This window comes from Nymphaea colorata, chromosome 11 (genome assembly GCF_008831285.2).
Source record: "Nymphaea colorata isolate Beijing-Zhang1983 chromosome 11, ASM883128v2, whole genome shotgun sequence".
NCBI lineage: Eukaryota > Viridiplantae > Streptophyta > Magnoliopsida > Nymphaeales > Nymphaeaceae > Nymphaea > Nymphaea colorata.
In genome coordinates this window covers 10,631,607-10,654,253 of record NC_045148.1, presented here as the reverse complement: position 1 = coordinate 10,654,253, position 22,647 = coordinate 10,631,607, and the positions used below count along the sequence as shown (strand labels likewise).

General features: G+C 43.1%; 2 protein-coding genes across 3 annotated transcripts; both read left to right on the top strand.

The window, feature by feature from the left end:
- The first annotated feature begins 11,200 nt into the window (after positions 1-11,200).
- LOC116264240 (probable transmembrane GTPase FZO-like, chloroplastic) lies at positions 11,201-20,272 on the top strand. Its single transcript, XM_031644347.2, has 11 exons — positions 11,201-12,115; positions 12,505-13,058; positions 13,174-13,242; positions 14,054-14,251; positions 14,752-14,883; positions 15,715-15,801; positions 15,971-16,411; positions 16,506-16,673; positions 18,435-18,656; positions 19,048-19,163; positions 19,699-20,272. Exons 1-11 carry the CDS (start codon positions 11,515-11,517, stop codon positions 19,979-19,981), a joined length of 2,871 nt encoding a protein of 956 aa, XP_031500207.1. The 5' UTR covers positions 11,201-11,514; the 3' UTR covers positions 19,982-20,272.
- On the top strand, positions 20,066-22,608 carry LOC116264242 (glucose and ribitol dehydrogenase). Of its 2 annotated transcripts, XM_031644352.2 has the most exons (5): positions 20,066-20,199; positions 21,057-21,233; positions 21,348-21,724; positions 21,813-22,168; positions 22,353-22,608. In XM_031644352.2, exons 1-5 carry the CDS (start codon positions 20,086-20,088, stop codon positions 22,373-22,375), a joined length of 1,047 nt encoding a protein of 348 aa, XP_031500212.2. In that variant the 5' UTR covers positions 20,066-20,085; the 3' UTR covers positions 22,376-22,608. The 2 variants fall into 2 exon arrangements, with proteins under 2 accessions (XP_031500212.2, XP_031500210.2); XM_031644350.2 differs by having other exon boundaries at positions 21,813-22,608.
- The last annotated feature ends 39 nt before the right edge of the window (positions 22,609-22,647 follow it).

Below are 22,647 nucleotides of genomic sequence, written 5' to 3'. Positions count from 1 at the left end.
GACACCGGTGTCTCTTCCCCTTGGGCCGTAGTAGAGAGTTTCGGGAGCCCCTCATCAGCATGATCTTCCTCAAGGTTCATTGCTACATTATGTTGAGTGGGATGAGCAAAATCAAGAGGGGACCAAGGACTACATGCTTGATCTAGGAGCTTGCTCACTGAGCATTGGAACCCTCTAATCGGTGCATTAAGGTCTGGTAGGAGCACTGATATTGGCTGTCGGGTTTGGCTATTGATCTCAGGCTGATAGCCCCCTTCTCGATTTTCATTTCTCCGATAGTTTGAACCAAGGAGGTGGTCTGAACCTTCCCTTAGCAGTGAACCCTTAGGGTCCCATTCTCGCTGGTATCCTCTCATTCGACTGGTACCATCTCTGCTTTCGGTGTGGTTACGGGTATGTCGCTGGTTTCGCACAATCTTAGGTTTGGGTGACCGGTGGTGGTGGATTGGCTCTGCATTAAAGCCCTTGCTCTTGTTCTGTTATTACCAACCAGATAGAGACTGCTCCCCCGGGTTCCCCAAGGTGATCTATGTGTGGCTGAGTGGTGCCCCGAGCTGGCTCGGGTGTTATGGCTACCAATTCAGCCATTTCTATTCACCTTTCTGGAGGGCCGGTTCTCTTCCTTATCACTACTCCCCACATTCCTTCAATCCGTTTGCACATAGTCCACCCACTGCCAATCAACGTCCTCTTGCTCGGTTGGGTATCCATCTCTCTCTCGAGTATAGCTCATTGGGCAGTCTTCTAGGGTAGTATAGAATCTGCCCCCACTGGCTCTCTTGAATGTGATAGCTGGCTGAGTAATGGGACTCAGCCCTCTGCCCGTCTTGGTCTCCCAACCCCTCAAAGTGATATTTGTATTTGTAATCAGAACCTTCATTGTTCTCTAGCTTTCCTCGGTCATGTCTAGGTTCATGATTAAGTAACTCATTGCCCCCTTGGGCAGCATATTCCCCATTATCATCATACACATAATAATCGGCTAAACAATAGGACTCGTCGGGCTCGTATAGTGGTTGTTCCCCATGGCTACCACATCGTCCCTCGTAGTAATCTCCACCATCATCTTCCCTATCACAATAACCTCCCAGGGTGAGTTGTAACTGTATGATGCTTTATCATCTGGATCCCTATCGTCCTAGTCCGCCATGCTTGGAACTCGATTAAGTTGATATTACCCCACACGGCTAGTTGAATCTAAAATCAATTTTTCCACCAACTTCCAACTGAACACCACTTAAATCTGAAAACGAGCTAATGTCTGAAGTTGTCCAGCCCCAAGGCATATGTCGTGATTCAGCCTATCTCACAAGGTGGGCTAATACAAGGCTCCCGGCCTGTACAAAGACCCTAACTGATCCCCAAGGGTGGTGAGTACAAACAGTTCCCAACCCAAGCTCACAACAATAGCTCTCAAGTATTAACAGGGAAAAAACAATAATGCTTACAAGAACTCAGCAATACAAGGCATAAATCGCTCCCAACTCACTCATCAAACCATGCCTAGATCGCAACAAACCATGCCCCGTCGATCCCTAGGTGAGTCCTTCCCACTGCAGGGCTGTGTCCTCTGCGATGTGCAAGAAGAGGAGCCCAAACAGTGGGTGCCGGTGGCGGGTTAGAACAAAAATCAGCACCCTTCCCCTCGCAACTATAGGGTGGTTCAAGATATACCTCACCGGAGCTATGCCTGGCGTTATCACCGAGAACGAAAACCTGATTAGTCCTCGGTATTCAGCAGGTCCTCAGCAGTTTCCAGCTCATGAACGACTATTGTACTAGTCCCCGCAGCTGAGTTCTCCACAAACGCACCTCAGCTAATAACAACACACAGAGGATTGTGATCCTTCTAAAAGAGTAAGTGCAGGAAAACAGGGAGGTTCTGCACTTCACCGAGTCACAATGGAGCCCCTATTTCAAAGATGATGTAGGGGGAGAAATCGCCGGTTTGGCACCGACGAACGCCTCTTCAAGCAGCTGCCAAGTTGCCTCAGAATTCTAGCAGCTCCAGGACAACTCCTATGATCCTCCGTGCTCAGCTCCTCACCAAACGATCTAGCTCGCAACAATGGATAGAATCAAACTTCCAGAAAAGCTATAGAAATGAATCCACATGGCTACGATCGTCACCGCGTTCAAAGGATAACCCAAATTGATATACAAATTTGGGGCACTAGCAAGGATTCCCCTTGCAGGTCTAGTTCCAGCAACAGGCAGGAAGAAGCTCCTCCTTGCAGATTTTCAGAAAATCACAGAGAGCTCTAAAATTCCTCCAACCTTCGCAGTAGGTAGCTGACACACCCAGGAGTGGATGCCCAGAAGCTCAGCTCTCAACGAACAACCAGAAAGGATTGCGTGAGTGTTTTCGGCTGCACCATGTTCAAGTTGTTGCTCCGCAGCAGCTCGGTTCAGCTCAGCAGAGTAAGAGGTAACAACAATTAACGAGTGAAATTATCAGAATGTAAAGATGGAGAGATGCTTGAAAATGTCACTAGAGAATCGAGTAAACCCCAGGAGAAGATGTGATGGGGTGAGGCAGTCGCCGGAAGCGCCGACGAACGCATAAGCCCCCTTGAAGCTCTGGTGTATCAGGAATCAGGTTGATTGTTGCTCCAGAAACCTTTACTCCTTCAAAATTCGATATCTCCGCGCTCAAAATTCCAAAATTGCTGAAACTGAAAAATTCTAGACATCTGAGGCTTTCCAGAGATACCAAGATCGCTAACTAACTCCAATCACAAAGAAATTCAGAGCCAGAGAAAGTGACACCTCAGCTTAGCTTTTCAGTCTGACGACAGGTTCAGAACAGGTTACCGGCAACGTCTCAGACCCATGTCTATTCAAAATCTCATACCTTCCTGCACAGTTGTCCAAAATTGCTGAAATTTGGACTGAAAAATTCTCGACGTCTGAGGCTTTCCAACGCACCCAGGCTTGCTGTCAGATTCAATCTGTACTGCAGACTCTTTGAGCTCAAAGTCACGCCTCAATCGTGTTTCCAGACGGGGTGCAGGCTGCTCACAGTCACATAAAGTGCTCCCGACCAATCCTCACTCAAAAATCCACCATGCCCTGGGTATAGCTCCAAAAATTTCCAAATTTGGAGGGCAGAAAATAGAGATCCAGACAATTCAACCAACCTGGGCTCGCTCAAATCCGACATCTGAGCAAATAGCACCGACCAACTGAATTTGGGGCAGGTTCTGGAACATTAGGCGTCTGAGAAAGAGGAACAGGATGAGTTCGGGTGGTGTCCAGGGCCTTGACACGTGCAACAAAAGCTCAGGACACGGGGACACGCCGTCACCTCCATTGAAGAAGAGAGGGCACGTGTTGTACGGGACACCGTGTCAACTGAAGATGATGTGAGGCGGGATTCGTGACGGGACACGGAGAGCGTCGACGTCCAGGTGATGCGGGACTCACGTGTCGCTGCGTACCGCTGCTGATCCGGACACGAAACCAGGACACGTCGTCGAGGACCGAAGAACACGACGGAATCCTGGCGGAATATTCCGCCGGAATTGTCGGGGTCGCCGGAATCCCTCTTTCGCGTCGGAAAACTGACAGAAAACTCCGACAAACTTCAAATTGCTATTCCATCACCGTTTCTGGGCCAAATCGGACGATCTTGGGCTCGATCTGCTCGGAAATCCGTCAAGAATCTGTAGGTATTGTCTTACACATGTTTTGGATCCATCAACGCCGGAGTACTCAGGTGTCACTGAAAAAGGGGAAAGCGAAGAAACAGAAATCAAATGCAGACAAATGGTACGATTAAAACAGAGAAATCCTTCAGGAATGCAATAACCATACGAGGATCAATCATTCGGGGTTGATCGACCATTGGAACACAAGAAATTTCTCTGTCGGTGCATTGAAATCGGAAGATGTCTCCACTGAAAGTAGAGGACCGCGCCTGAGGAGGAAGGTCGCTTCAAAAATCGATCTCTCAACAGGGAGGACTCCAAAAATCCCGAAAAAATTCCTAAGCGCTCCTGAGACACAATCGATCCTATTGGTCTGGTGCTCGACAGCTCGATCATGTAAGAGAAACAACGTCGGGGCTCTGAGTTCTTGGTTTCTGCCGGCGAGACTGTTCTTGTTCTACCGTCAACACTAATTGTGCAAAACTCGATCCGCCTGACCGAACGATGGTCTGATACCAAATCTGGTAGAGCCGGTGGCCGAGAGGGGTGCCGGAGGCAGCCGACCATGGCTCTTTTCGCCCAAGAACAGGGTCACTCGCCCATGTATATAAGCTTTGGGCGCTCCTTGTAAACTATGCAAATTTTTAGAATTGAAGTCATTTGTTCGTTTCCACTCTCTCTCCTCTCGTGCTCTCCCTCACACACTCCCCCTCTCCTGCGGTGGTGTATCTCCCTTCTCCCCCTTGCGTCCCCTACCTTGTGGCCCCTTCTCCTCTACCGAAACCCCTTGGTGAAACCGGCGTCCTCCTCGGCATCGGCGGCATCAACCTTTCCAACCGAAGGTTTCTCCTCCTCCCTCCTCGGATTCTCCTTCTTTCCTCAACCCAATCGGCCTAAGGGCTTATGGTAAGGTTCTCCTCGGAAGCTCCGGTGACTAGTGACAGCCCTTGACCATGGACATCCCCCAGGGAATAGCAAGAAGAACTTGGTGCCTTCACCCGAACCACACAGGCGTTGAGAGACCAAACTTTGACTGGGAAGATTGAAGAAGTCATCTCGAGCATCTTCAATATCGACTCCTTGAGGTTATTACTTGAGCAGGATAGAACGATCGTAAGTATCTTGTTGTTTGGCTCTTTGGTGAGTTTTAACCTAAACGTTCTAGATCTATCCCTCGGTGACATCCCGAAAGTTAGGGCTGCGATCCGCGGGTGAAACCAGCCTTAGTTCCTTTCTTACAAGACTTAATATCGCCTAGACATCTCTCGGCTTGATCCTTTGGAAAATCCAACAAGTTTGTACGGTGAAGAAGCTTCAAAATCATCAAGGAAGCTCTCGGGTTTCTTCACCATTGATCACGGGTCTAGCAGCCTCAAGTTCATCAAAAGAAGAATCTCTAGGCGTATTTTGAACAAACAAGTTATCTCGAAAGAATCGCCACAAAGAAAGCATCATCATATTCAAATTCGGGCTCAATCAGACCTCTAGAAGTGAAGTTCAGCCGTTGGTCGGAATTTCAGGTTTTTCGGTGGCCGTTGCACTATTTCCGGACACCGCTACACGTCCCGACGAAAAAGACATCGGTCCCATTCAGTTCCGTGAAGGGCAAAGTGGTCAACTTCGAACCTAGGGTTAACCCTAGCCGTCGGTGCACAAGAGGAAGCTTCCTTGGCCGCCGACTCCAAATCCGATAAGTCCAATTCCTTCCTAGCTCGCATCCATCTTAGTCATCCCATCCTCCACGTGTCAGCCATCCGTGTGAACCCTATCTCCACGTCATCACATTCCTATTCAGCCCAGCTCGCTAGCCCCCGTCCAAATCCACCCTTTCCTATATTGTTGGAAGCCCTAGACACCGCTCCTCACTTTCCTTTCTCATCCCCTTTCCACGTGTGTCAACCCTAAACCGCAGCATACCCTCCACCCTTGATTTCTCCACGTGTCCAACATCCATCCACCCTCGTGCCACCTCAACTGCCACGTCACCAGGTCGGTCCCACACCAAGATGCATCAATCCCACGCGGTATCATCTTGGTCCCACGCGTTTTCCACTTGGCACTAAGAGTGGAAACCCTTCATCGCTCCCTTCCTAATCCGTCGCCCCTATCCCCTTGACTCGATCTACCTTCCTCAACCGCATCCTTCTTCAGCCCTCCATCACCACCACATGTCCTCCATCCACGAAAAGAGAGACCAGGATCAGGCCACATCATTCCTTGGCCAGTTCGAGCTCAATCCATGAAGATCCGTCGCAAATCACCATTCCTACCTTTTAGGAAGGTGCGGCCCACTTTCTCCTTGGTGATAGGTAAACCCTAGCCGCCACTTCACCAAGGCCATAGATCTGGCCATGTGTCTTCATCTTAGGTGCCTTCACACTGAGCACGACTAGCTCAGCCCGAACCCTAACCCTAGTCTCTCGCGCCTCCATCTGCCATCCCCACCGTTTTAGGAAACTTCCATAGTCGCTCGCCCCCTTGTCCGAAATAGGCAACTCCTAGCGCTCATCCCTTGTCCGAATTAGGAACCTCCCTTATCCGCCGCTCCTCTCCTCGCTCTTAGCTAAACCCTAGATGCCACCTTGCTTAGCAAGTGGGTCCCGTTTCCCCTCAATCCTAATTTGCTTACCTAAACCCTAATCGCCCGAGCCTACCTAACCTAGTCAAACCCGTTTCACCCCTTGGTCAACTTGACCAACCCGGATCCTAAGCTCGCACCTAAACTTAATTGACCCGAGCATACCTTTACCTTTTAGCATAGTTAATCCCTACCTTCACCAAAGCCCCTTGAACTAGCCAACCCGAGCCCTATCTCTCTTGACTTGACCTAGCCAACCTATAGAGTCCTTTCCGACCAAGCCCCAACCTAGCCTTAGTTAGGACTAGGTGTCACACTGGGTAGGTCAGCACCCCGCTGAGCCCATTTGGCCTTCCTTGGCCCTGTCCCCCTCTCTAGTCGGCACCTACCGACGTGCGTGACTGAGCCACTCCAGGCGACAGGCAGGCACTGCCACTTCCCTAGCGACAGACCCCTCGGCACTCCCGGCTGCACTACAGCCCGCGGCCCTAGCGATAGGCGGTCGCTCCATCTAGGGTGGCCTTCTTCCTTCGGTGGCCTTGAACCTCTCGGCACTAGGCAGTAGGCGGCTGCCCACATCTTGCCCGGCACCTCGACAGCGGGCGGCTGTGAAGACCCGGGCCTCCTTGGCCCGTGAGACCGGTGACCCTCGGCCCTCCTCTGCGGGTCCCGACTGCAGGCAGCAGTTTCTCCAGCCATAGCTACGTGGAGGCTCTCCACAAGTGGTCTTCCCGTACCATAGCTGCATTACCCAGGGTTATGCCTTTTCCCCGTGGTCCTCATTCATGGATACGCCAAGCGTGCCTTGGCTGGTATAAGCTCTTTCCCCCCCTTGTAATTCGCGGGTGGTAGCATTAGGATTCCTGTTAGTTTTGATTTCATTTGTTGCTTTAGCCTGATTTCGGCCTTAGTCCTTGCTAGTGGTACTTCAGAGGCACAAGCGCCAAAGACACGACCACAGAGGGCTTGACCTTCTTATTGGGAACGGGCATGGTTTGTTCACTAGTTGATGGTTTGCGTGGTTTGTTGAATGAGTTATGAGCGTAATTTGTATCGATTGCGATTGTACTTGCCTCACACCCTCATAGTTCAATTGTAGTAGGTTTTGGCCTAGTTAGGTTTTTGGGATACCTCATCCTGTACACCTTTCCTATCGGGTTTGCGCCGGGGTCCTGTCCGGCCGGGTAGCTCCAGTGTATTAATTTATTTATGATTTTTGGTTTTTAGATCATCCTCAATAAGGTCTTGAGAATTAGGATTCATGATTGGTTTGGACTTTCTAGTTACAACCGGTCGAGTCCTAACAGTACCTAAGGGGATAGAAAAATAATAGGAATTTCAGCTATCAACTGAACAGTAGGATGAAATACCCATTTTGCTCACAAACATATAAAACATATCGGTATTATATATTGATAGCTATATATAAAATAATGTACATGTGCGAACATCCACGCTTAACTTTTTCAATATCATGACCAAATTGCAACATGTGTGAACCCAAATATCTCAGCTTCACGGCAGATTAACAATAAAACGGCATGGTTGTGTGTGGGGACTTTGCCACTTTGTCTTCTTACCTTTTGGTTTTGAGAGCGAAGAGAACAGCTTGAGACTTAGGGGGGCAGGTGGCACGTGCTGCTTGCTTTCTTGTAAATGAAACTCTATTTTTGCCCATATTTTTCTTTAAGGCCCATAATGGCAAGTTTCCTTTTTCTGCCTAGGTTGCATTTTTAAATCGTGCAAATGTCAACACTATATATATATATATATATATATATATATATATATATATATATATATATATATATATATATATATATATGTAGCGGGTCATCAATTTTATTCTTATAAACACTAATTTTTCTAGCCTACAAAAGATAAATGCACAACACTTAGTTGATGTGTGTATAGCGCCCCACTAGATCCCATGAGGGCGAAGAAAAAAGAAAGAGACTTTGGCATCTATCTCCTACCTCAATGCTATCTTAAATTATGTTAACAAACCCTTGATTTACTAAAATGTTTGAAACATCAAACAAAAAAAAAATTGTCTCCTTGACCTAACGAGGAAAGACTTTTAAGAACTTAGAACATATATTAGCATTACAATTTGTGAAGTTGATCATGCATTTGCTTGTAAGTTAGAAGAGAATGATTTTTTTTTTCTTGTTATTCTCAAGGACAAACCCAGGCCATCAATCTAAGGATAAACGGAAAGTTATTGTAGAGAATGTTAAATATGTCTCATTGAAAGTTTTGTGGAACTGTTAGGAAAAAAAGGTATGGGCGGAAAGGGGATGTGCTATATTTTTCCCAGCAACTGTTCATATCTAAAAGCACCAGCATCGTCAAAACATTGCATTGAGAGGTGGAATCAGAAATTTTTCATGAGGCCGGCCGAATTAAAGTTTCTAAATTTTGATTAGGGCCGAAATATAATTTTTTCAAAGTTTGTATATACAGCAAGTAAAATTGTTTTAAAATTTATATGTAAATTAAAAAAAAAATTGGGGCGGGGCCAGGGCCCATCCGTAAGCCTGCGCGTTTGGCTGGATACCTGACGAGTATCCAGTACCCGGCCCAACTCAGGCCTGGGCTTGGGCATGGAAAAAAAGACACTGTGTCGACCCGATAAACCCGGTTCGGCTCGATAATATTTTTTAATATATATATTTTATTGTTTTTTATATATATTTATAATGTTTTTATTATGATTAATTATATTTATCTATTATTTTATATTTAAAATGTATTTTTTAATTTAATCAGGTCGGGCTTGGGCTCATGTTTTATGTGCCAGGCCGGGCTCGAGTTTTACGTGTCAGGCCGACCCGATGCCCAAGCTTACCCATGCGAGCCCTACCTTGGCTCCGCTCTGATTGCATCAATGTAAGTTTACATCATAATAAATAAATCTATTCTAACACCATGCTGAATAAGCAGCCATTAAAAAGGGATGATGCCAAAGAAGAGAATTTTGAAGTCATCAAAAGGGTTGTTACAGTGAGAATTTGGTTGTCACAAAAGCACCCAAAGTGGAAAACCTATGAAAGCCAACGTTTTGCACAAGCCAAAGCCTTCATAAACTCGAATTAGCGTGCTTGATTACTTTTGATTTACTATGGTTTAAGATTTAATCCATAGGTTTAAGATTAGACCTTTGTCTCTCTTGTCTTAGAGGAGACTTGTTGCCAATCAAAAAAGTAAAACGAGGACCTCAAATATGATCTTAAAGTTGAATAAGATACTTAGTTTGATGACTCATGGATTTTAATGTGGATTTAGTTACCTCATATAAATAATCTCATATCAACTTTATAATTATAAAATATAAGTCCAATTGATTGCCTACCCTGCCTCTTTTTTTTTTTTAATTTACATGTAAATTTTTAAAGAGTTCATTTATCCTATACAAAAATTTTAAAAATTAATATTTCTACCCATGTCAAAATTTTGTCACGACACTTTTTATTTTAAGAGTGGTCAAGGGCCATAAAATTAAAATTTGCCATGTACCGATCATACTCTTATGATCCTGTTGGCTTTGAAAATTTTAAATTTTGAATTAGAATTTGATTAGTTGTTCGTTAATGTGTAAGGGAGTTATGTCAGCCTCATAATAGCTTTGTGATTAACCAAGCCGTATCCAGTGGCACAGGCAAGTGTGAGCTTGTGTGGGCAGTCGCCCATACAGACCCCAAACAAACACTTATTCCTATATCAATTGCTCAAATCCTGTCATTTTCATATCTTCGCCTCTGAAAATTTTAAGTATGAAATGTCTTTTAGCTAGAAATTGTTTTGCTATGGCATATCAGCATTTATACCATATCATCAACTGGCTCGTATAAATCATGCAATGCCGTAAAATATTTGCATACCGGAGGCATAGAGGATATGACATATTGGCATGTATAGACAATTAGGCATCGATGTGTATCGGTCATCATTAAACTAATACTTCTTATTTATTTGTTTTAAAATTTTATATTTTTTGTTAAATATATTCACGATTCAATTCTTCCTTAGTGCTGTACAAAGTTAGTAGATGCCCAGCTAAGCAAGAGAGAGAAAGAGGGAGAAGAGAGAGAGAGAGAATGATAGTCTAGAAGAATAATTTTGCTCATTCAGGTACCTGAATGTTCATATTTACTAAATAAAATCAGAAGGCTGTGTTTGGGGAGGGGGCCTAGAAATATACTATTTTAAGATCCCCTTGATGTGTGGTAGGCTTGGATGCCATATTCGAGGTTATCAACATGGCCCAAGTGACACAATATTTTATATATATATATATATATATTTTATACACACACCAAACTACTTGGTAAGGAACAAAAACCAAACTTATTAAAATGAATTATTAAAGTACTTTTTCTGCAATCTAACCTTATAGACGTGATCTTATGAATGATTTGGTAAGAAACATATATAAGTTAATGGTTCACTTACTTAAATAATGCTTTCTTAATAATAAACAAATGAACAGTTCTTATAACATTCAAAATTTTGAAACTAGTTTTTTTACAAAAACGATTTTGAACTAACGCATGAATTATATTAGATTAGTTTTTGTAAACACATTAGAAGATTCATATTTTGTTTAAAACACTTGTTAACAACAATTCAAGAGGTCTGATTTTTAGTCCCTTGCCTAATTGGTCTCAATTTGCTGTGTCCATGTGAATTAGCTCTTGGAACTTGGGATTGAAACCTGAAATAACATCACGAGTTTCACAACAGAAGAGAGACGCACCTCCCACGAACCAAATCTTAATTTAGCGTACTCATCAGCAGAAGAGTGAAGCGTTAGCGGCAAGCCGACTGTTCAAACGGGATTCAACTTCTTAGACAATGTAAAAAGCGAGGGAAAAGAGAAGAAGCGGTCAAGGGAACCTTAATATTTTTTAAAGAGAAGAAAGTTTCGGTTGCAGATTCCTGACAGATCTTACGGACCTTTATATGTGGTGCACATGAATTGGGAGATAAAGTTTCATGTATTTTGGTGGGCGGGGAGACGGGATGGATGATGGATCTCGCCGCCTGTCTCCTCCGTCTCCCTTTTCTTCTCTCTAATGCCTTCACGACTGCCCATTCTCAGAGAAGCGATATGAGAGTGCTCCCTTCTGAGGGTGCCAACTAGAGATTGCACCATCGTTACGGATAAGAGCAGAGCACCTCTTTCTTCTTCATTCAAAGAAGAAGAAAGAAGACGAAGTGGTGGTAGTAGTGGCAGTGACAGTAGTACTGGTGGTAGATGGTATTCTGAGTTTTATCCTTCCCATGGTGCTCCTTTTCTGTAATTCCCCGGGCTCCTGCGTCCTCGTTCGCAACTCCACTGCCATTCATAATCTTTTCTCCCCTCGTCTGACACCTGACCTCCATAGACGGCCTCTAAACGCTCGTTCTCTCCATTCCTGGCCTTGTCATCGTCGCGTTCGTTATCTTCGTCGTTCCTGTGATGATGGGCAACATAGGATTCCGACTTTTCGGACTTCATCGTCACTGGAGGCGAGGTTATTGGACGACTACTACTCCGCCGATGACGCCGGCCAGATCAAAGAGAAGCAGCAGCAAAAGACCTTGTTTCCTGGAGGATTTAAGCGGGCCGAGCTGAAGGTTCCGACGTTGGTTCTCCGATTGAGCCCCAGCGAGGTACTGAACCGTGATGACACCCTCAGGCTCCTAGATTTCGCCATTTCCAGGAGCGTTGGCATCGTTTGGCTCGAGGACAGAGCCAACGATGGTTCTGCTGGTGGGCGCCTCTATGAGGCTGCCTGCATCTTGAAGGCATTGATCCGGGACAGGGCTTTCTTGCTGGTGGCGGAGAGGGTGGATATCGCTGCGGCGGTCGGTGCCAGCGGCGTGATACTCTCGGACCAAGGTCTGCTATCATGAAAGTCATTTTTCTTTTTCTTTGGTGATAATGAGAAGCTGCTCTTTTCTGTTCTGTGTTATTTCTTTTCTTTGTGACCCGAACCTTTGTGACGACCCTTCCGCCATGTACCAACCAATGATTTGTTGTCGTTTTATCTGAAAAGAAATTTAAAGAGATCCTTCCCTTTCCAAAAACCATGCTGCTGGGAAACAATATCAGTGATGGAAACAGCCGCATCTACATGTTGCTTTACAGAGACCAGAGCATGGTATGGTTTGTTTCTATAATTGGAATTTAGCCACATTTTCCCATTTGGTGTGCTCATGAATTGAAAAGAATCGAGACAATAATCTAAGGACTGCTATTAAATCTGGACAATTCTACGTCACGTGCAGGCCTTCCTGCAATTGTTGCAAGGAACATGATGATGGGCTCCAAATCTAGATCCGTGGTTCTCCCCTTGGTGGCCAGAACTGTAGATACTCCAAAATCTGCCTTGAGTGCATCGAGTGTTGAAGGTGCTGATTTCTTAGTCTTCGCTACTGATAATGAAAAGGACGCGGAGATCATGGCGTCCTCAGTGTGTCAGAATGTGAAGGTACCGGTTTTTATGGACATCAAGTTCCTCCGAGGGGAGGCATTATTCACTGCAGCGTCAAAAGTATTGCAAGCAGGTGCAAGTGGTTTGGTAATATCATCCACAGACATGAAACACTTCAATGATGAAGCTTTTATCCAGTTGCTTTCTACAGTTCGTTTAATGAGAAAGGAAAATGAAGATGAGCTGCAAGGCTCGAGGAAGTTGCTGGATGTGGTAGAAAAAGGTAGCAAACCATCGAAGCCCTTGGATGGATTCCGAAAGTTGGATGGTAGAGAAAAACAACTCATAGAGGCAGAAAGACCAGTTTTGCATGAAGCAATATCTGTCGTTCGTAAGGCTGCTCCATTGGTATGTAGTCCTTCTTGAATCCCAGGACATCTCACGTTTAGTGTTTATGCTGGTACTATGAAGTACGAACATTAAGGTATAATGGATATTTCTAACTTCTGGTCCTCAATGCCAGATGGAGGAGGTCTCGCTTCTTTTGGATGCAGTTGCTCGACTAGATGAACCATTTTTGCTGGTCATAGTGGTAATTGTGTTGAAATTGAGCAAACTCTGGTTCGGCTTATTAATTGGTATTAGCTCTAAATTTCTGTTATTATTATTCTTTTATTTAATAAATTAATTGTTGTCCTAAAAATCATTCAGTATGTTAAACTTGATTTTGTCCTTATTTCTTGAAACTGTTACTACTTCTTACGTTTTCTAGTCTGCCATGTATCTTTTATATGGACCAAGTACATTAATTCCTCTTTACATATCTACCACATAAATTTTAGGGAAAACTAGCATGGGAACTAAATGTTGCAATCCCGTTTTTTGGCTTCATTTGCTATTTTTTGTTGTTCATTGCATGAACATGTCTTTGAGCTCAATGCTAGGAATTATCTTTTCTTTGTAAGGTAAAAGTCCAATTAGAAATCTCAGCATTTCTTTATTTGCCATTACAGGGACTTGGGAACCACATGCATGTTTAGTTGTTATTATTATTTTTAATTTTTAAGTCGTTTCTTGCTCTTAGATTGAGCAACTATTAAGGCTACGACAAGGTATTCCCTTCCTATGTAGACAAACAAGATAGCTAATATATGCTATGACATCGGATGGTTTTTGAGTTCCCAGCAAACTTCTGGATGTCAAGTTAAACATATAAAAAAAATTGCAGAAGTGTCAAAAAATTGTTTATCTATCATTTGTACGTGTTCTGTTGGGAACTGAATTTATGGGCAATGAATTCTCTTAAATGTTTTCAGGCTAATTTGGAATTGCATTAGTCTTTAAATTCTACGATTTCTTGTTATTATTATTATTGTTTTAATTTTGCTTTTGGTTGTGTTTAGGGGGAGTTCAATTCAGGAAAATCTACCTTTATTAACGCCCTTCTTGGAAGAAAATACTTAAGAGAAGGTGTTGTTCCTACTACTAACGAGATTACCTTATTATGTTATTCGGCTTCTGGGTCTAGTGGACAACAACGTGACGAAAGACATCCAGATGGTCAATTCATACGTTATCTACCTGCACCAATTCTCAAAGAAGTGAGGTCCTTTTTCTCTTGTCTGTATATGTTGTCTTGATAAGCATAAGGTTTTGCTCTGTCCATGTTCACCATTTCACCATGATGAAAATGCTCTCTGTATGATAGACCATTTACTTTTATGTTCTGCATTGTTTATCTCGTGGAACCTCATTTGATGTGCATCTCTTAATATTGCCCTCTTGAGAATTTTGTCAGAAGTCTTATGGGCATCTCGAGGACAAATTGTTCTCTTAACTATCACAGATTCAAAATATATGGTCTCTCACACAATCTTGTCATGGGTGTTCACTAGTCCAGTTTTCATTTTCCCATGCTTATAGTTGTCGAATGGATTATAGCTGATTGACCACTTTGCATTATTTCTTGAACTGTTTCTGCTAGTGTAACAGTGCCAGCTTTTTCAGCATGTTGTTCCTTTTCTTGAAAATCTGATTAGCATTGATGAGCAACAAAATTTTACCTCACAATCGTGATTAGTTCATATATTTGGTGAGGCAGATGAATGTTGTCGACACACCTGGAACTAATGTCATTCTACAGAGGCAACAGCGTCTGACGGAAGAGTTTGTGCCACGTGCAGATATGATTCTCTTTGTTATTTCCGCTGACAGACCGTTGACTGAAAGTGAGGTATCATGTGTTTTCTTCTTAGTTGAACTCTCAGTTTTCCCTCATTCTTCCATCATTATGTGCCAAAAGATTCTTAGCTTGCATTTGATGTTGTCTTGCTTGACTGTTTGGATGAAGGTATCGTCTTTGTACCTTCATCACAAATATTGTTCTCAGGTTTTTTATTGGTGAAGTTTTTAAATGGAGAATTTTATGTGAAAATTGGAAAATTTAAAATTTTAAAAATGTAAGTTAATAGGAAAGGTATGAAAATTTCAAAATTAAAAATGTTAATAGAAAAATAATGAGAATTTGAGTTCTCTATTGTTCTTAAAAAACATTGATGAAGTCCGAAAATCATTAAAATAAGCATCAACAAATTTTAAATATATCTAGAAGCTTTTTTGGAAAAATGGAAAATTGATAAAATGTGACATTTTCATATTTTTTCAGAATATCTCAAAACTTCCCAATCTCTCTTTCTCTATCTCTTTGCATTTTTTTTTAAAAAATGGTGATATTTGTAATGATCCTCTATACCATTGGTATAGGAGAGTCGGAGACCACATCCCTTGTTTTCTTGTATGGAGGCTTGTGAGTAGGTGCAGAAGTGGAGAATGCTTGTATCTTCTGCTATTTTATTCAAGCTACCTCCTCGAAACTTGAATCCACATTTGATGTTGACAATCTGAGTACTAGGAATTGTAAAAAACCTTCTTATTTGTGCTTAAAAATATGGACATAATTTCTCCTGGAATTGTTGGTCATGGTAGACTGAATGGCAATGAAGACTATGACAAGATTGTTTTGATCTTTGATGAAAATTAACATCAATCTGTGTTATGATTTCAGGTGGCTTTCCTTCGCTATATCCAGCAGTGGAAGAAAAAAGTCGTATTTATTCTAAACAAAGCTGATATCTATGAGAGTCCTCAGGAGGTTCAGTTTTCTTCAACCATCGTGCATTGAGATCACGTGTTACCAATTTCATTCTCTAATTTCTGCCTGAAACAATATTTTTCTGCAACCATTTCCTTTAGAGTTCAGTAAAACTAGAAACTGCCGATGCTTTCATGTTTATAATTGAAAGTTCATTTGATGCATGTAGCTTGAGGAGGCTATAATGTTTATCAAGGCGAATGCTCAACAGCTGTTGAACACAGAGGATGTAATACTATATCCTGTCTCCGCACGTTCTGCACTTGAAGCAAAACTTTCAGCATCTACTGATGATGGGGTACTCGATCAGTTCGTCTTATCTTGTGATCCTCGTTGGAGAAGTAGCAAGTTTGATGAACTTGAAAAGTTCTTGTTAAGCTTCCTAGATGGTTCCAGCAGCACTGGACTGGAAAGAATACAACTTAAGCTTGAGACACCAGTTGAGATTGCTAGCACATTACTTGCTGCCTGTGAAGCAAATGTGCTGGAGGAGCAACAAAGAGTCAATCAGGATCTTAGCTCTGCAAAGGAATTAGTTGGTAGTGTTAAGAATTATGCATTGAAAATGGAAAATGAGAGCATGTCTTGGAAGAGGCAGGCATTGTCATTGGTATTTTCTGCTGCCCTTCTGCATCTAGTTATGCTAAAGGTTTATTTTTAAGTAACAATGAATGTATTAGGTGGTAAACTAAATTTTATTCCAGGTTGGATCAGCAAAGGCACGTGTTGTGGAAGTCATCAAATCTACACTCCAATTATCAAACGTTGATGTGATTACTACATATATTTTCAGGGGACGGGGAAGTGGTTCATTGCTTGCTGTATCCAATGTTGAAAAGGAAATAATTGGTACTGCACTTTGTGATGCAAAGGTATGCAGACGAATTCAAATTCCTATGATGAAATCTGCATCTTGATATTCTTTAAAATGCTAGTGTTACAATGTTTTTGTCCCATTTTCATATGCTTACATTCTCTTAATTGATGTTATCAAGTATATGTGACATCAATCCCTAAAAAAAGTATATTACGTTCCAGGTCTTTTTGTTCCTTTTTTCTCCTTTGGCAAGGTTGATCACAAGCTCAATTACTTTTAGAATGTTCTGGGAGTTTTTGTTTTCTTCAATCATGCCCTTATGCTGAGTTGAACAGCATCGTACTTCTGGTTTGGGTATGAAAACTGGACCAGCACCAAACTGATGATGGCTAATTATGTTTACTGGCACAAGCATACATAATCTAATTCTTTGCATACGAGCCTTCCAATCTACTTGATCTGTGTACTGAGTGCGCAGAATCTTCTCAGCTTATCTTGCATTTGGAACTTGAAATCTCTGCATGATGTGGTCTTCTTTTTCCCTTGTTTTTTGGAAATTATTTCTCTGATCAAGTTTTGCAACCACCAGGCCTTATGAACTGTCACTTTTTCTAAAAGCTGGTGTACTATATGAACATTTGAGCTATATGCATGCCTATAGTGCTTCATGGCAGTGACTGCCTGTTCCATTTTTCTGATTGCCCATTGCTAAAAGCTTGCTCTTAGGAATGTGCCAGTGGTGCTACCTTAGGTAAAACCATGCTTATTATACAACAAATATTGATTAGAGTGAAAAGAGCAGGACGAAGTTTTCCTTCCCCCTTACTGAATCAATATATTTACCTTATGGATATGATTTTTATGTTGCAAGTAAGTGAAACAACTAATTTACTGTACATATCCCAAGGCGGTTGGTGCAATGACCATGATGGGGGCTGGTAGGGGCCAGTTCCTGTTTCAGATCTCCATAACACCAAGTCTCTGTGCTGCAAAAGGAGAGATACCAATATGCAATTTGAAGTATAGTGAGGGTGCCACCTCGAGGCACCATAAAGGAGCCCTGGACCCTGGGGGGTGAGGGGAAGGGAGGAGGCTTCAGCCTTGGGAACAGCCTCCTGCTCACCCGAAAACTAATTTACTGTACATGATTATAAATTCATGAATTAAAATGCTAAACATGTTACTTTGATGTGACATGGTTTTTTAAAAAATTAAATCAACATATTATTTTGATGGGCCTTAATCAAAACCCAAAGTTTAGTTGAATTGTTACAAGTTACAACATATTTGAGATGCTCAAATGGGGCCTCTAGATTTGACGGCTGTTTCTGGGACCTGACTAGAAAATTGCTGTCATGCATGTGTTGTAGTTGCATGCAGTCTTATGCCATATACAGTAGACATTCCTACGAAGACATGGTGGGAAAAAATTTTAAATTTTCTGTTTGAGTGTTAGCACGAGATACAACTCAAATCAAACCTCAATTTCTTTAGTTTGGGTTTGTTTGTCAATGATTAATATCTGTTCTTGACTTCCCTAGAGAAAAAGACAAAAATCTTATCACTACTGTATTCAGATATTCATCCGTACTGGTTGTACTTTAATTCTTGAAGCAAGTGGAACTCAATAGATTCATTTTTCCTTGTTGCACGCAAATTCCTTTAACAACTACAATTATAAGTTTACATTTCCACAGTCAAAAGTAAATCCAATTGCACCACATCTCTTAAAGTTCTTCACTAGCCCTTCTCTGTGCTATGTTTCATTGCATGTACACTTTTTCTAAGCAGTGCCTACAATCATGCTGAATTTCAGAAACTGCTAGAAGATTACTTGACCTGGTTGCATTCTAGTAATATACGTGAATGCATGCGCTGCAAGGAAACCTTTGAGAAGAAGTGGCCTGCATTTTCTAGTGCATCGCCTTCAGAATCTGGTAAGTTGATAAGCAAAGGAGATGAACACAGCATTGAAGTTGCAACGAAGTTCAGTGCCAGTGCTGCGTCTAAACTTTTTGAGCAGGAAATCAGAGAAGTGGTGAGTGGTCTGGCCTTTTGTCTCTCAGTGTCTTACTGGCTATTTTGAAATGAAAATTTTCTTTGACAGGTAACGAGCTTTATTTTTCTCACGAAGAAAATCATTTACTCTTGTCTCTCATCCTTTTACCAAATATTTTTGACATATCCATTTGTAGTCTATGTTTCGGCAATGTCATCTATTTGTGTCTCTCATCCTTTTGCAATGATGACTTTGTTTGCCTTTCTTATCATGCTGTTCCTATGCATTTGGAAAGCGTTTACTGATTGCTAGTGTTTTGAAATAAATTTTCCTGGTTGCGTCTTTATAGCTGTTGCATGGTCATATTAAATTTTCAGAGATTTAATCCTTGGTATTCGCCGATATTCTATTCATCCCAACATTTGTTCAGGTTTTGGGTACTGTTGGAGGTCTTGGTGCGGCCAGTTTATCTGCATCTCTTCTGACATCTGTTTTACCAACCGCGATGGAGGATCTTCTTGCTCTTGCACTGTGTTCTGCAGGCGGGTAATGTTACATTTTCCTCTGCAAGATACGTTTTGTCTTTTTTTCGTACCTTTGGAATATCTTTAGGTTTCTTAAGGCCTTCGCGGGGATTCTGTTTTACTTTAAAACTCCGGTCGTTGATTATTTTGGTCTCTATTTGCTTATTGTGTGTTTCTTTTTCATCAAGTTGGACTTCGTATTGTAAAGCAAGCCTCTAGGTAGTTGGAGTCAGGTATGCTATTGGACTAGACATTATCATTAGGCTTCTGTTATCTGAAAAAACAATCACTACCAAGTAAGAGTTTTGTCTTGTCAGAACCCATACCGTGTTTGTTTGTCTTGTAGAAGCCGTTTTATCCATCTTATCATGTATCGAAAGTATACATATTTTATGATCCCTCTTCTTTCTTGTAAATGGTTACCTGTATAGTTCTTCACTAAAAGAATCTCATATTGTAGGCTCATTAGTTATTCTCTTACTGACGATGATGCTAACTTTTGTATTATAACAAGCATTGAGAATAGCGTAATAATTGGTTGACCTTTTCTCTGTCAGTTTCCTGGCTATCTCTAGTTTTCCGGCCGGTCGCAAAGAAGTGATAAACAAAGTAGAGAAAGCAGCTAATTCCTTGGCTTCGGAATTTGAAGAGGCAATGGAGAAAGACCTGGCGCAGTCAATAGAGAATCTAGAACTGTTTGTTGAATATATTAGCAGGCCATATATTGATGGATTGCAACGTAGGAACCAATACTTGTCAGGTATTCGCGAGGAAATCCTGGAAGTGGGGAAAAAACTGAAGGCTTTACAAGTTGAAATACAGAATCTCCATCTTCAGTGAATCACTTCATTTTACCGGTTGTCAATAAGCATTGCCAGGGTGAATTGCATTCAGAACCAGATTGCTTGATCCAGCCATTCTTTTCGGAGGGCGTCAGGTAGTTGATGCCTTTGGAAGCCAACTTATTCATCAGGGAAAGGGAAAAAGTAATCTCTACAGAGGTGTGCTACTGTCGTTTGCCCGTTTTGGCCGTTGAATCGTGTCTGTTGTACATTCATGTAAGTGCCCAATTTTGTATTATGTAATCTCTTCTTGAATGTAATAAAGAAAGTGCTTTTCTTCATAACATAATTTTGGCTATTTTACCCATATAATCCTGAAACTTACTATGTACGTAACGACACCGGGCTGATCAACTAGCTGCAGACAAAGAAAACAAGTGTCAACTGCGTTTCATATAGTGCACAAAGATTGAAAGGGGTAACCTTTTCAGTTTGTTCAGATTTCTATTGATCGGTGATTACTCCCTAGTCAAGTTTGCTTCTATACGCTTATGGTATGCCTTCAATATAGAACTTGAGGATGTAATTTCTTTTAACCACATGATTACCTGATTCTCATCAATGTGACATTGATTTTGATTTTTTCATCAAAATTCATTCTTGAATTTTGCTATTTGCTTGTCCAATTTCTTTGCCATGCATCCTCTAAAGCGAACCTTGCCAACAAAGTCGGTCGACCTCATCTACCAGTTGGCATGATAGGTGGAGGTCAAGTTCCTGAAGCCAGCCTGCGCTTGTAGCTCGAAACCAACCCTGTATTTTTGTACAGTTCCACCCGTTTGGAGGACGCGTGCATTTTGCGGGAACGCCTGAAATAGCCACGCCCCCTGCATGGCTTGCCACCTGAGCAGCCATGCGTCGGCCTGTACTCAGTGCCATCACTTTCCTGACAATGATAAAGCACCTGACGGCGTCTCCCTCGCCCTCCCCACCAGCTACCACCTTTGCTCTGGGTCGTGCAGTCCTTGTGCTGCCTTTGCTGTTCTATGCTGCTGAGCCTGCCACTGCGGCTTAGAGTTCCATTGTGCCAAAAAGTTCATCATCTTTGCTTTTTCCCCACGTTCTTCCACCAGAATTTCGAGGTCTTCGGTCACCGGAAGAGGAATTTCCCATCGGCGAGAATGGCATCTGGCGGAGGGGAGAAACCGCTTCCTCCTCAGAAGCAGGAGAAGCAGCCGGGAAAGGAACACGTGATGCAGCCTCGTCCAGAGTATACTCGTGCTGATTACAAGCCCTCCAACAAGCTTCAGGTCATCCTTTCTGTCTCAACTCCACTTCTTCTTGTTCTTCTTCTCTGTAGACTGTTCTGCTTTGCCTGGGATGATTGTTTGGCAACCTGAACAATGATGAGAATGAATAAGCAGGGAAAGGTGGCGCTGGTGACGGGGGGCGACTCGGGGATCGGAAGAGCCGTCTGCCATCACTTCGCTCTTGAAGGGGCGACCGTCGCATTCACGTACCTCAAATCCCAAGAAGACAAGGACGCAATGGAAGCCCTTAACATTCTGAAGGAAGCCAAGACTGGTTCCGCGAAGGACCCTATTGCTCTTGACGCTGACCTCGGCTTCGAGGCGAACTGCAACAAGGTGGTGGATCAGGTGATCCATGCCTGCGGTGGGATAGACATCCTGGTGAACAATGCAGCGGAGCAGTATGAGAGGCCCGCTCTCGAGGACACCAATGAAGAGGATCTCATAAGAGTTTTCCGAACCAACATCTTCTCTCAGTTCTTCCTCGTCAAGTAAGCCCTTTCTCCCTACTCTGGCATGCTCAATTCACCTGAAAATGGTCGTTCAATAAGCCTGTGTCTTGTCAATGGGTTGACGAAGGGCTGCGCTGAAGCACATGAAGAAGGGTAGCTGCATCATCAACACGACGTCCATCAACGCCTACAAGGGCCACCCGACCCTGCTGGACTACACGGCCACGAAGGGGGCCATCGTTGCGTTTACCAGGGCGCTGTCCCTCCACCTAGTGGACAAGGGCATCCGCGTGAACGCTGTGGCGCCAGGCCCGGTGTGGACACCCTTGATTCCTGCCTCCTTCCCTGAGGAGAAGGTGGAGATGTTTGGGAAGGAGGTGCCCATGGCCCGGGCCGCCCAGCCCTCCGAGGTAGCTCCCTCCTACGTCTTCTTGGCCTCGGAGGACTCCAGCTATTTCTCCGGTCAAGTCCTCCATCCCAACGGTAACAAGCAGCCGCTTTCCTCCTCTTTTCTCAACTGATTTTCTAGTCATGCACCGCCCATCTAAACTTTGGTATCATCCCTGCTCGAACTCCTGGGGACCATGTTGCATGTGATCCCCGGCCATTGCGCGGTCTTGTTTTCGTTAACGACTTGTTCTTCTTTTTCTTTTCCTCGACTCTGCAGGCGGGGTCGTCGTCAATGGGTGAAGAGGGCAGCACATGGTTCAACAGTCTCTGGTCCCTCTCTGAGAGAGAAACAGAGAGAGAAAGAGGGGCATGTGAAAAATGATCTGTACATGTATATCATGGTTAGAGAGAGAGAAGTGAAAAAATGTTCTGGACATGTATATGTATGTCATGATGTTGGGAGAGTGTAGGCGGTCAGGTGTAATAGGGTCTCTTTCCTGGGTACTTTTTGGTTAGCTGTAATCTTGTTCTCCGTCCGCTGGTAATAAAATATGTTAGCCTTTTGGTTTTCT